The sequence below is a fragment of the Pristis pectinata genome, chromosome 1 (genome assembly GCF_009764475.1).
Source record: "Pristis pectinata isolate sPriPec2 chromosome 1, sPriPec2.1.pri, whole genome shotgun sequence".
Classification (NCBI taxonomy): Eukaryota; Metazoa; Chordata; class Chondrichthyes; order Rhinopristiformes; family Pristidae; genus Pristis; species Pristis pectinata.
Window position 1 is genome coordinate 37,578,230 of NC_067405.1, and position 14,586 is coordinate 37,592,815.

The 14,586-nt window shown below is 38.7% G+C and overlaps 1 protein-coding gene and 1 long non-coding RNA gene across 2 annotated transcripts in view; one reads left to right on the plus strand and one right to left on the minus strand.

Annotated features, from left to right (window-relative positions):
• LOC127575752 (uncharacterized) overlaps positions 1-14,586 on the plus strand; it is a 40,523-nt gene that overhangs the window by 17,979 nt on the left and 7,958 nt on the right. The gene's annotated exons all lie outside the window — the stretch shown is intronic.
• psmd14 (proteasome 26S subunit, non-ATPase 14) overlaps positions 1-14,586 on the minus strand; it is an 80,697-nt gene that overhangs the window by 11,332 nt on the left and 54,779 nt on the right. The window contains exons 7-10 of the mRNA XM_052025773.1: positions 13,118-13,225; positions 8,192-8,266; positions 1,539-1,664; positions 1,335-1,397 (exon numbers count right to left, since the gene is read on the minus strand). Coding sequence (XP_051881733.1) covers positions 1,335-1,397; positions 1,539-1,664; positions 8,192-8,266; positions 13,118-13,225 — 372 coding nt within the window. The remainder of the gene's footprint in view (positions 1-1,334; positions 1,398-1,538; positions 1,665-8,191; positions 8,267-13,117; positions 13,226-14,586) is intronic.

Below are 14,586 nucleotides of genomic sequence, written 5' to 3' on the forward strand. Positions count from 1 at the left end.
ATAAGTATCTAGACAAGTACTTGAATTGCCAAGGCACAGAAGGCTACTGACCAGGTGCCAATGGTCAGCATGGACATGGTGGCCAAAGGCCCTGTTTCTGTGCTCTATGACTCTATGATCATCAGAATTCAGAAAACTTCAAAATCACGCAACATGTAGGAAAAGAATGGTCTACACTAAATTGAACGATACAGAAGGATATCATCCAGAGAAGGAAGTATAGTATCTGTAAAGCTAAACAAAAAAAGACAAGCATTTTGGACTTGAAAATGAAGACAAAGGATGAGAGCAGTCATTATTAAAAAATACAAACTGAATGATTAGAACATATATTAAACACGATCATAGAAAATATAGATTCTTCAAAATGAGCGCCTACAGTTACTTGAAAAGATCTGTGATAAAATGATAACTTTCACAACAGCAAAGAACACCAAGATGAAACTACAACAGCTTTATTTTAAATTATCAAGGGTATTGATGGCATGAAAAGGTATAGGCAATTTTTCTGTGGTTGATGTCAGTAATGAAGGGTAATCAATTTAAGTGCATAAACAAGGCAGTTAGAAGCCTTCTTAGAAAACTTTAGCAGAGAATAAAATACTCTGTCACAGAGAGTAATTGAGACAACAGGGTTTAAGGAAGTTCTCATGATAATATCTGAAGTAAAGCTATGAAACACAGGTACGTCCTCTCTCCATGCCAATTCAAGTAGTAACCAAGCAGTGGGTGTAACAGACTTATAGTTTGAGGCTAAACATTACAAACATCATTCAAATCCCATCATACAGGAGAGCAATGCCAAAGAAGATTTGACACCTGTAGTAATAATGGTGATGGTTGGAAGTATTCTTGTCAGAAAGGTCTAGGTTCAAATCCCAATCCAGAAACTTGAGCATAAAAATCTAGGCTGATGCTCAACTGAGAGAATATTGCACTGTTGGACCAAGGCCCCATCTGCACTCTTATGTGGACTTAAAAGATCGCATGACACTATTTCAAAGAGCAGGGGAGTTGTCCCCAGAGTCCTGGACAACATTTGTCCCTGAATCAACATTCCGAAAACAGAACACATTGCACCTTATGGGAGTTTGTTGTGCGTAAAATATACTTCAGAAGTATTTCATTTGCTAAAAGGTGCTTTGTGATGTTCTGAAAGAGACATGTAATGTTCTACACAAGTGTATATTTCTCTTTCTTTTGTATGAAGGTTCATGTAATTATCATCCAATGCCTTAAAAGCTCAGGACTGTACCCAAATACAGTTCATCCCAATCATCAATTTGTATATGATTAAACTGATAATGGGAAATTATCAGTTAGTCCATACTTACTTGTTTTCCAACATTTTTAATTGCCAGTTGTTCAGGTGTCATTTTATCCTCTTCCTCCACAGCCTGTCAGAGAAATAAATATTTAAGTATACATAGTTTATCCTACTTTTCCTTTAAAAATCCTTTAAGGAAATTCACTATACAGTTCAAAAATAGGATTAAAAGTATTTTTGATGTGCAATATATTTATTTGTACAATTTTACCTTATTGTAGTTCTTGGCCAATTCTAGCATTTCTTTCACAACAGTTTCATTAAGTTTACAATGCTCACTGTAGTCCTGAAGTGTCAGCCCTTCCATCCAACTTTTTTTATGCAAGTTCAACAACATCTGCAGTGATGAATAAAAGCAAAGGTAACCTATTTATTGAACAGCAGGAAGTAGAATTTCAGCATGAATAAAAAGAGAAAATAAGAACTGCCCCCAGTAATGTTAAATAATTCAAAGATAATATGTTCCAAAACACCAAGTGACCTTGCACCTTATTGCACTGCACTTTCTCTGTAGTTGTGACACTTTACTCTGTACTGTTACTGTTTTTACCTGTACTACATCAAGGCACTTTGTACTAACTCAATGTAACTGCACTGTGTAATGAATTGACCTGTACGATCAGTTCGTAAGACAAGCTTTTCACTGTACCTCGGTACAAGTGACAATAATAAACCAATACCAATACCATTTGTGCAAAACAAGATTGTCAAACACCATTGTTTTTGTGTGTCAATCAAATTTCTGTGATGATAATCAGGAACACTGTGTACATTACAAAGACCACAACTTTTGAACATCAACACTAATCACCAATTCACTGTGTAGAACAGCCCATATTCTGTCATCAGAAACCTCACCCCTCAATTGTCTCCAAGTGCAGTGGCATGGTATGGCCATTAATTAGGGATATTGAGGAAAAGGAGTGGGTGAGGTTAATGAGGGCAGGAGGGAGGGTGTAGGCAATTGGAGAGAGGCTGGCAACTGCGTGTGGGTCTGGGAGAGTGGAAGCCAGTGGGATGGAATGGGTGGGTGGGCAATGGGAGAGGATAATGAAGGCCATGCATTGGTTGAGATAGGGCTTGTGCTGTGGAAGCATGCAGGCAGAGGAATGGGGAGGAGGGGAACAGAACAAGTAGGACATGGGAGGGAGAGCACATGCAGGTAGCTGGAGAAGGAAGTATGTGCATCATTGGGAGGGGACATTGTGAGCAGAGAAGGGATTTGTGGAAGAGTTGGGAACAATTCTTATGTTTAACTATGCTAAAATTGTAAAATGGACTCTATTGGCTAAGGAAAAGGATTACTTTAATTTTGGATGGCTGTTGTCTATTTTGTTTTAAATTGTATGATTTGCATGTACAATTGGCTATTTTCAGCACAAAGTAATTAGCAATAAATTTGCATTTCTGGACTGCCATAGAGATCAAGTTAAAAAATGTTTCCATAAAGTATGTATATTTTTCCCCTTAGTATTCAATACAGGTAAAACACACAGTTAAGTTAGCAGTAATGTTAAAATAGCAAAAAGCCTATGTATAGTACAGTTTCCCAGCAATTTTCTGTCTGGCTTAGCTCGGTTGAGCACCTTTCTCCTCCTCCCAGGGAAACAGCTGAAGCCACACTGGAGGTTATCAATTTTTCCTTCACACTTCCCTCAGCATTTGTTCATCACTGCTTTGCAACAGACCACCAATAACTGCCTCATATTAGACATATTGTGATTTACTGATGTTTAACAGTTTTGTATTTTAGTACATTGTTTCAAAACTGCACTTCAACATTATTAAGTGTTAAGATCCCTCACAAAAGGAAAGTACACTAAAAGTCATCTTTTTTTAATTATATTCATTCAAGGGATGTAAGCTTCGCTAGCTGAGCCAGCATTTAATTGCCCATCCCTATATGCCCCGAGAAGCTAGTGGCAAGCTGCCATCTTGAACCACTGCAGTCTTTGAAGTGTTACAATGCTGTTAGGGGGAGTGTTCCGGGATTTTTATCCTCAGTGACAGCAATATATTTAAGTCAAGATGTTGTTGGGCTTGGAGGGCAACTTTCAGGTAGTGATATTCCCGTGCTTTTGCAGCCTAGATGGTAAAGGTCATCTGTTTGGAAGGTGCTGTCTGACGAATCTTGCTGAGTTCCTACAGTGCATCCTGTAGATGGTACAAACTGCTGCTACTGTGCATCAGTGGTGGAGTGAGTGAATGCTTGTGAATGGGGTGCCTTTCCAGCAGGCTGCTGTCTGTATGGTGTTGAGCTTCTTGACTGTTGAAGCTGTAATCATCCAGACAAGTGAAGAGTATTCCATCACACTCCTGACTTGAACCTCGTAGATGGTGGACAGGCTTTGAGGAGTTAGGAGTTACTTGGATGCAGGATTCCTAGCTTCTGACCTTCTTGAGCTCACATTGTGTAAATGGCTACTCCAGTTCAATTTCTGGTCAATGGTATTGGTAGTGGGGGATTCAGTGATGGTAATGCTATTGAACATCAGGGGGTGATAGCTGGATTTTCCCTTGTTGGATATTGTCACTGCCTGGCACGTGTAGCGAAAATATTTCTTGCCATCCATCAGCCCATGCCTGGATATTGTCCAGATTTTACTGCATTGCAAATGGTGCTGAACATTGCACAATCAGCAGCAAACATCCCTACTTCTGACCTTATGATTGAAGGAAGGTCATTGATGAAGCAGCTGAAGATGGTTGGGCCTAGGATACTACCTTAAAGAACTCCTACAGAGATGTCCTGTGACTGAGATGATTGACCTCCAACCACCACAACCATTTTCCTTTGTAATAGATAGGCTTCCAACCAGCAGAGGGGTTTCCCCAATTCTGGGACTTTGGCACAATCCAAACTGAGCTTCTGTGTGCAGGGTTGTTGCTAAGCAAGTGCCACTTAGTGGCACTATTGATCATCCCTTCCATCACTCCGCTGATGATCAAGAGCAGACTAATGGGGTAGTTAACTGGCCAGTATGGATTTGTCCTGTTTCTTGTGGACTGGACACACCTGTGCAATTTTTCACATTGTCGGGTAGATGCCAGTGTTGTAGCTGTTATGGAATAGTTTGGCCAAGGGCGCAGCAAGTCCGAGAGCAGAAGTCTTCAGCACTATTGCTGGAATGTTGTTCAACCTATAGCCTTTGCTGTTTCCAAAGCCTTCAGCTGTTTCTTGATATCACACTGAGCAAATTGAATTGGCTAAAGACTGACATCTATCATGCTGGTAACCACAGGAGAGGACTAGGATGGATCATCCACTCTGGCTGAAGATGCTTGCAAATGTTTCAGCTTTCTCTTCTGCTTCTATCTCAAATTTCATCCAATGACGAAGTACTTGTGAATTGAGATACAGCCGTATTTATATTTCTCATTTTCTATAAAGACATATTATGTCACTTATGTCATGAAAATAGAACATATACTTTGAAACAGAATGAGGCTACATCTTCAAAAATCTCTTTCCACAAGGACAGAACTTTCAGAAGATTGACTATTCTTCCAGAAATGAATACAAAAAAAAAATATAAGAATTGTTCATGACCTAATGGAAACATAGGACAAATTCAAAAGAGACAAATCAGTCCATTGTTCCTTTGTGGGCTCTTTCACTATTCCTCATAGCCCTGAAAATACTTCATCGTCACACACTTAATTTAGGTCTCCATAAGAGGCAATCAATGAGCCATCTCCAAATGCATATCTATCATGGGTTCAACAGATGAAGCTTTAACTGTACAAAGCATGGACTCAATATTACATTTTAAACTTTCTGGAGCTGAAAAGGAATGAATAGACTGACCCATTACAAGTAATTAATTAGGAGAAATGGGGGAAAGTGGGGGGGGGGGGGGTGGGGGGGGGGGGGGGGGGCTGCAAGTGGTCCAAAATTATAAGTTTTCAATGCTGCAGCTGAATGGCTTTGTGAAATTACTGATCATCAAAACAGCTACCATCATACCAATCATACAAATTACCTTGCTAATGTTGACTCTAACTTCTCCTTTTGCAGGTAATTTATTCAAATACTACAGATTTGTACCTTCAGTTATATCTTATGTTAGACATAATTATCAAATATTTGAGCATTAGGCTCAATTACTCTGTTTGCATCTCTCCTGGCTAAGCACAGAGTATGAATTATCCATCTGTTTATAAATCAGTGCAGTGATCAGATGAGAAAAGATAATGCTTCTGTTTAAGAAATGTCATGTTCACCCAATACATGACACAGAAGTACTAGACTCTACTGAGCAAATTGTCATTTCTTACTGGTTGTCTAATGAGTATCCTCCAAGATGGCCTTTGAGAGATTGACAGACTCCATAATCCAAAACATGAATAAGACATTTTCATATCATTCCAGACTATTGCTTATTGACCTGTTGAGGCATGGAGTTGTAAGAACAGTGTTGAAATTCTTCCCACTTGGATCCAGGTAATCTCAAACCCAAAAAGGTATGATGATTCAAAATGCACAAGCACAAGGATCATAGTTAATTACCCTTCCTTCACCTGTTCATTTCATCTCCCACCAAACGATTAAGCTAGTGAATTATTTGAATGAAGGATGGCTGACAGTTTGCAGATCATTGCACTTTAGGACACCACATAGAATCTGCTCTTCATTGATGCTGCACCATTCATTTTAAGATCAACTGAAGAATTGTAAATTAAGATGACCAAGTTCTCTGTTACTTGATCAAGGAAATAGATTACATGTCACATGGTACGAATATTCAATCTAAAATCTGCACCAATACCAAACCTCTGGATAACATGGATCATTACTGTATTTTGGCTTAACTCTTTTTATTCTTTAGCAGACAATTTGTAGTGAAAATTAAAAAAGACTCTGTCATCTATTCCCTCGTGTGGAACATGGTGCTCCAAACTCTATTTCAAATGCTTGTGTTTTCAGTACTCTTCTTTCTGGCTGTCTAAGACATGCCATGTACACCAAGCAAACGCAAACTTAGAGGAATTTCCACCCTTGGTGTCTCAGATAATCCCTTGGGAGTCATTCATAACCCACAGATCACCAACAAGATCTTTGATAGAACTGGCCTACAACCTAAACGGACTACACAGGATGGTCACAGTCATCTGCTGATGGTTACTCTCCATGGCCAACTGAAGAACTGCTCATGGTACAGAGGAAGGTCAACATTCCCAAACAGCAATAAGGTCAACAAAGCACAGAAGAAATTCAGTTTTACCATTATTAAATCCAACAACTCTACCCACAATTGCTTATTCTGGAGAAGCCAATTCAACGTTGTTACAGTCACAGAATCCAGGCTGAGATCCACAGATGTGCCAGGCAGCAGAGAATGCTCCAACCTTCATGTGAGAGTAAACCTGTCACCATTGTGACAAGTCTTGTTGGTTGCTCATCAGGCAAAAGAAAATAAACTATTTTAAAGGCAACTGAACGCAGAGATCCAGCAGACCTAAAGAACAGATGGTGGATGGCAAGAACACAGGAAGCTTAGCAACTCACCAGCAGCCATGCCACGCACAAGTCCTTCAGCCCCCACACCCACGGCCCAACACACTGACAGCCAGGAAAGGGGATGAACGCATCAGGGACAGAGAAACAGTCAGTACCTGATGGAAGGAACATTTCAAAGACTTTCTCAACCACACTGTTCTTGATGTGAATGCACTTCACTCCATAGAAGCCTATCTGGGCCAACCATGCCATAATTCCTGACTGATAAGGAATCCACGTTCCATCTAAAAATACCAAGGCCTTGGGAGCAGACGATATCTCTGCTGAAATCCTAAAATTCAGCACTAAAATACTCAGTCACAATTCCACAGTTTCATTACCCATATCTGAACAGAGGATCATAACCACCTTCAAGAAAAAAGACAAGTCTGACTCTAGTAACTACACAGGAGTTTCCATGTCTGCAACAGGGAAAATCATCGCCAGGTTTCTCCTTAACCACCTCCTTCCAGTGGCTAAAGAGTTGTGCCCTGAATCACAATGTGGATTTCATTCATCAAGAGCCACAGTGAACAAGGTCTTTGCCTCATTACAACCTCAAGAGAAATGCAGGGACCAGGACCAACTACTATACATGGCTGCTTTCGACCTCACTAAAGCCTCTGACCATCATTTGGAAGGGACTACAAGACACCTTTATCAAATTTGGCTGCCCAAAAGAATTTGTCTCCATCTTAAACTTACTTCACGACAGCATACTAGCAACCAACCAATGTGTCTGCAGCAGAACCATTCTCAGTGAAGACTGGTGTCAAACAAACCCGTGTCATTGCCCCATCACTGTTCTCAATTTTTCATGCTGCAATGTTGCATCTCACCTCCAACAAACTTCCTGCAGGAGTGGAAAACTGTTCAACCTATGGAGGATGCGCTCCAGAAACAAGGTTACCAAACTTCAGTAGCCAAGCTGCAACATCCCTGACTCCTAGAAACCCCTGGCCCACAACCAAAGTGGAGGCACAGCATCCCAGAAGTCATGCATTGGGAGCACACAGAAGTGGAAGGAGCCTTACAAGCAGCCACCAATTCCAGCAGCCACCTCCTCCCCCACTTATGGAGGCATTTACCGTTTCGTCACTGGCCTCAGTAACCAGGTCAGAATCCACAAAACTGAAGTGGAAGCAGGTCGTCTTCAATCCTGATGGACTGCTTAAGGGAGAAAGAAAGGTAATATAGAGTACACAGCAAACTTAGATAGCTTATAATCAGGAGAGGTGTGAAAAGGAGTCATCCATTGTTAACTTCTTGACAATCTGAAATAGAACATGCTAAACGTGCTAAGGAATGCAAATATTAAAAATGCAAATCATAAATACAAAACTAAGGTTAATAATTAAACTTACCTTTTGTTCAAGTTCATTCTTCCGATAATTGATGGTGATAGAATAGTAATGTCTGTTTAATCCATGAATCAAAGCCTAAAAGTACAAAAATCACAACTTAACAATTGAAATGGGAACAGCTACATGACTAAGCTAACCTGCATATTTTGGTTGTTTCGATTTATCTGCTGAAAAAATTGACAGAAGGTGTATTTGGCAACAAATTGATGCTCAAACACGTTTAAAAGCATACACAATTTGTATTTCTCACATCAAATTTACAATATCACAGTCAATTATGACCAGATTTGAAAATAATTTGTACAGTGAAATTCATTCATAAATTCATTTGAGATAAAAAATTGAATCTCTGCTACTCTTTAATGTATTTAAAAAAAAACTATTTTATCTACAAGGATTTACTTCAATAATACTTTTTTGACTTTAAGACAATGAAATATGCCGAACCAGCCAATCCCAAACTTCTCTGAATCAATGACTGAGGAGCTGGAGGAGGATGGATAAATTGTTCACTAATCTTCCTTTGCCACAGGAAGCATCTGGCCTCACCAAAATGTGGTCAGGATGAAGTTCCCATTGAATTGTACAAAATAAAATCTACCATTCCACAACAAGATCCAGTAAAAGGTGAAAAATATTCATCTTTTCAACTGTATCAGGTATATTTTTTCCCCTTTCTCTGGAGACTTGTACATTATGACCCAATGAACATGAATCCATCCTGGATCTCCAGATGAAACAGAAGATGGCTCAGGTGGCCACCACAGCATAGAAGGGAAGTATGGGCCCTAACAGCACCACGTACAGCAACTCAGAGTAGCTCACACCTAGTGACCAGGTTCTTACCCGCCATTGTGAGGAGAACCACTGTAACGTCCCTAATTTTGTTGGTAATTTGCTCCTGCTAATCTCTGCCATACACCCTCAACTCCTCTAACAGATTCCCACTGTTAGTCAGATTTGAGTGAATGGAACAAAGGACTGGTCAGCCAGTTGCCAAAGACCACAGCTTCACTCTTGCAACAACTGGCTCTGCCCCATCCATTGTGTGACATTGTCACTACACTTGTGTACCTTTGTGTGTAGAACTGATGTATGCAAATACATGCTGAGGTTCTGTGTGTCCCCAGTGTAGCAAAGGATGAGCCTGGCCTCCATGTAGCAGGATGTTGCATTCAGCTGGACCTTGCTGCATTACTTGTCCTTCACAGAAAAATTTCTGCAGAGACTTTCCTTTAACCACAAGTCCATCAGGCAGCAGTCAGCACAGAGATTCCTGCCAGCCCTGTGGGAGATGGACATGATGGATCTTGTGGGATGGTTTCCCAAGCAGAATGTCAAAGTCATTAGGCAGTATTCTTCATCATCAGAACTCATGGACAAGTGTCAAGACTTTTGGTCGGCTAGCAGTGGGAAGAGGCCCCATCAGATCCTTCCTGCACAGTCAGAGTCTCATTCCCAACAGATGCTCACTTTGCCAAGGAGACCAGGAAAAGGATCTACAGGCTCTTCCCAGGGATGCATACCAAGATAAACATCAACTGCTGCTGGAAGATCATCAACTCGGTGAAAGATACACTTTGGTCTGCCCAAAACTTGTTAGTCTGCTGGCGCAAGGGCATGTCCAAAAATGAATGCAGCCAGCATTCCAGGGTACAGGAATACATGCTTGGGGATACATTTGAACTTGGTGCAGCCACAACAAAGGCTGTGTGGGGAAAGTCTAGGGGCCTGCTGCTGTAGTCCGCTGGAGACCGAGAGGATGAGCCCTGTGTAACAGCCTGTCAAACATTTCATGGGTATATTATTTAAGAAGGCAACATAACTAGCACGGACAACAAAGGCTACTGACAACATAATTTCATTATGATTAAAACTGTTAATCACTTTTCATTCTAATTATTATTTAATTGACGCATTGATAACACTATGACTGTAAAGCCATGTACTGATTGCATTTCCTGTATATATTTTATGAATGAAGTACATTTTTTAAAATAAGAAGTCTTCAGGACTGTGTCTCTGAGACACTCAAATGGGCTTGTTATAAGGCTTTTTAAACTACTTGAGCCTACTTGTACAATGTGGGCTCATCAACAAGCTGCTGAGAAGGGAATTGAAAAGAAAAGTAATTCCCTTGTACAATGAAAAAAATAAACTTATATAGGTTAAATATCATTTTTGCAGCTGGTTTGTATAATTCAGATACATGCCTTTGTTTACAAATAACACAGTACAGCTGTCTACATCCATCTTACAGAACGAGCCACTTCAATCACAGACCAGGAACTAGGTCAAAATATTGACATTGACAGCAATAGCAAGCCATCTGTAAATATTGATGTGTGGAATTCTTTAAAAAGTGTAATAAATAATTTTAAGATGTTCCTTGAAAAGTTTGCTTCATCTTTAACTTAGTTAATCTACCTGTAGGGGGAAAAATATCATCACTTCCTTTCGTATCTTACAGGATTACGATAATTTCCTCCTGTATTAAGCAAAGAACCTCGGCCTCTGCAGATACATTAGGGACATTTAAGAGACTCTTAGATAGACACATGAATGATATAGAAATGGGGGGCTATGTGGGAGGGAAGGGTTAGATAGACCTTAGAGCAGGATAAAATATCGGCACAACATTGTGGGCCAAAGGGCCTGTACTGTGTTGTAGTGTTCTATGTTCCACTTCTTTTCCTGTTAAAAATGCTAAGTTTTTTTTTTACATACATTATTTTATTAATTTATTTTACATAAAAGCATCAAGTTCATGCTGTGGACCAAGCAACCTTTAGGATTAAATCAGCTGTACACTGTAAACAACACAAAAATAGTTCAATTAAGCGATGATCCAACTACATAAAATAACTTTTCTACTTGCATGATACACTGATACACAATTCAATTAATTAGTTATGAATTAATATTCAGAGGGTATAAAGGTCCTAATTTCATCAAAGATCAAATTTATGCTCTTTCGGAAGAGTTTTTGTTATTGCAATTAATGAGTAAAACTGATGGAGGCTTTCAACATTAATTAATTATAGAAGTCGTAAGAAACATATCTTTGCAAAAATATTCACATGATTACATTTTAATTACAAGTAATCCATTGCCTTGCCATTGACCAGCGAGGCTTATTGTTGTTGGAACTACTTGGATTCTTCAGCACAACTCAATTTACCATAAAATTTTGTACATATGCAAAATGTGTCAATTAAATACATAATTAAAATGAAAAGTGATTAACAGTTTTAATCATAATGAAATTATGTCGTCAGTAGCCTTTGTTGTCTGATATAACATAGATTGTCTGTTCTTTAATGGCCATTAGATAATAGGTCATGGACTTGGTCAAATCACAAAAAAATCCAATGACCAACATTACATCACCGACTCTTTTGATTCAAGTATCAACTGAAAATGCCTTCTAACTGCTGCACTGATGGGCTAATCATGCTTAGGTAGTATGCAGGAAAACTATACAATAGTCTACAGATCAGTGTGGTAGGTATTAATGAGAAACCAGAGCAAGAAAGTGGAATCCTTAGCACTGCTTTCCCCCTAACGAGGCAGGCAGCAAAATGTCTCCAATTTTGATAGGTTTATTTTCAGCAATACCTGGTCCCAGTATTTTGTATATCCCAGCGGTGAAGGACTTTTATTTATTTATATTTTGAGAGTTTGAATGCTTCAGAAGCATCGAGGAAAAACCTTGACAGCTTTGAAACACAGCAAAGTTGGGGAATGTGGTTTTACTAGCCATCAAGGTTATCTGTGTCATTTCATGGGTAGGGGCTGTGCAATACAATCAGTTACATGGGCCAACCCTAAAAATATCCAAGCTCTATACATAGTATTCCTAAACCAAGCCCAAGCGTCTTTTGTCTAGCAAATTTGTCTTCATGGATATACAGAAGTGTGGAATAATCATATCTCTCATCAGTGGCAAACAACACTCAGCAAGATCCAGGCTAATGTGACTTAAGATCTCACAACAGAGATTTTTATTGTGGGAGGTACTCCTAAAGATGTTATAACAAACTCCTTCAATGCATTTCAGCCAAGATAGTGGTAGAAGGAACAACTGCTTAGCATGATGGAATGAGTGTCAATCAAGGTGCTTCTTGACCTGGATGGCCTTATGCTTCTTCAGTTTGAATGATCTTGTAACTCACTCATCCAGGCAGGCAGAAAGTAATCCATTACAGTACCTCATTGATGAGAGACTTTGGGGAATCAAGCAAGTGACTTGCCGCAGAGTAACTAGCCTCCAGTCTGCCACTCTAGCCACAGTATTTCTATAATCCTTTAAGTTATTTTAAGGTTTTTAATTCTTTTGGAATAGAAAGGGGCATGCACAACCTCATATGAAAAGCAATGCTTATGTACAGCTGCAGTTATTAATACAAAGGGCACAGAAATACTTCACTTGCATTTGATAAGCTCCATCCACAGAAAACCATTATCCTGTAGTTATGATTTGGAACAATGTCATGAAATTAACAAGAGAGGTCATTACAGCACAGCCATAAAAGGGTCATGGAACTAGTCTCATGAAACATGCATGCATGGACTTGTCTATGCCCAGTCAAAACCCCTGGCACATTTCTGCTCATTATCTTTCACAGTTTCATAGACTTCAATAAAAGTACAACTTAAAACAATAAGCTGAGACCTATACAAATTTTCAGGCTTAATATTATAGAATTAATACTTTTCTTCATTCCAGTAATTAATTAGGGTTGAAAATCCAAAAGTCAACAAAAAGTGGATTCCAACATAACCAAAAAGTTCAAGTGTTACTAGTACAAAATTCAAGACTGGAGAGAATAAAAGATACAATTTTCTATTTCAGTAACTCTGTAAAATATAAAATGTGCCTTGACAAATCATACAAGCTATTAATTTACAACTGTATAAATGTACCTGGATAGATGGTTTATTGAGGTGACCAAGATTTGAAGTCGTTTGCCTTGGCTCATGTCCTAACACCATCATATTTGCATTGATCAGTCTAAAGGCATCAATAACAACCTATTTGAAGGAAAAGAAAAAAATATCATTTTCTTTCAGTTGAGGAGAATGATAGAACCTTGGTGTCACATCTGGTTCTGGCTCCTATCCAGACAAAGATTTAATGAAAAGCCAAGCAGAAGGAATTTCCTGCTGATTATGCCATCAGCACACGACTTTATAACTTGTAATGCAAGGTGACATCAATTAAACACATAATTTGTATTCAACATCAATAGGGGAATATATTGTTATGGAAGGATGTTTGCTCATCTCATAAGCTATTTATCTAAAAAGTTATTAATAACCTGTATCTTCCAAAAATACATAATGTAATTCATTTATTTTATCTTGATACAATAACTGAATAATTTGTTGTCCTAACATATATTAATCAGCCAGATAGCATCTAATCAATGTGAATGACAGCAAGCAAATAAAACTGAAAGTGAGCACAGGCTAAGGGATTATATGTAAAGCCCAGCCCTGTCACATCAGTGAAATGATCACAATACTCGAAATGACAACAAAATTATAGCCAGCAAGGAACTCCCTCTTGCATTCTACCCTAGTCATAAGCCTTTGCTTACCCTGTTCAACGAAAGAGTCTGTTCCTTGTCTAATAGATTAGGATGGCCCTCATCAGAGTCACAATCAGGACAAAAACAAAGGCTGATAAACTGAAGGCAAGGTCATCAGTGATTCACGACAGGTTACTTTGTAGCTAGCTTTACAGCATCAATAAAAGATGAATATGGATACATTAATGGTACTAGACAATAAGTTACCTAATGCTATCCAACCATAACAAAAGAAAACTTAAATTTATCCAAATTACTTCAACTTTTTGTTCTTCAAAATAAAATTACAAATTTTACCCCATCTCCATCTAAATATCCAAGCCCAGAACAAGACTTGTCTCTGGTGACATTGGAAGTAATCTTCTCTCAGTTCAAGACTTCTAGTGTCGAAGCAAATCAGTTTCTGCTTTGGAAGAGAGAACACCACTCATCCTCAGAGAAATGTATGGACAATCACCGTGTTTATTAAGCCCTTATTAACTCATTTTATCCTGAGATATGGGTACTCATTATCCCAGGTGATTTCAGTTCACTTTCCTCCAGAGTTATGTTTTAAATTACATTCTCACAACTTCTATTTTTATGATAAAGGTATGAAATATTCAGTTCAAGTTCAGATTGTAAACCTTGAAAGTGATCACTGTGAATCAGGAACAAATTACACTGAAGATGGATACAAGGCAAAAGTGTATTTAAAAGCAGAATTAGATAATTAAACCTCAATGGTACCTGTTTATTTAACCATTACAGATGGTCAGTGATTAAGATAGTGAAAGAAATTGTCATATTTAATATAATTTT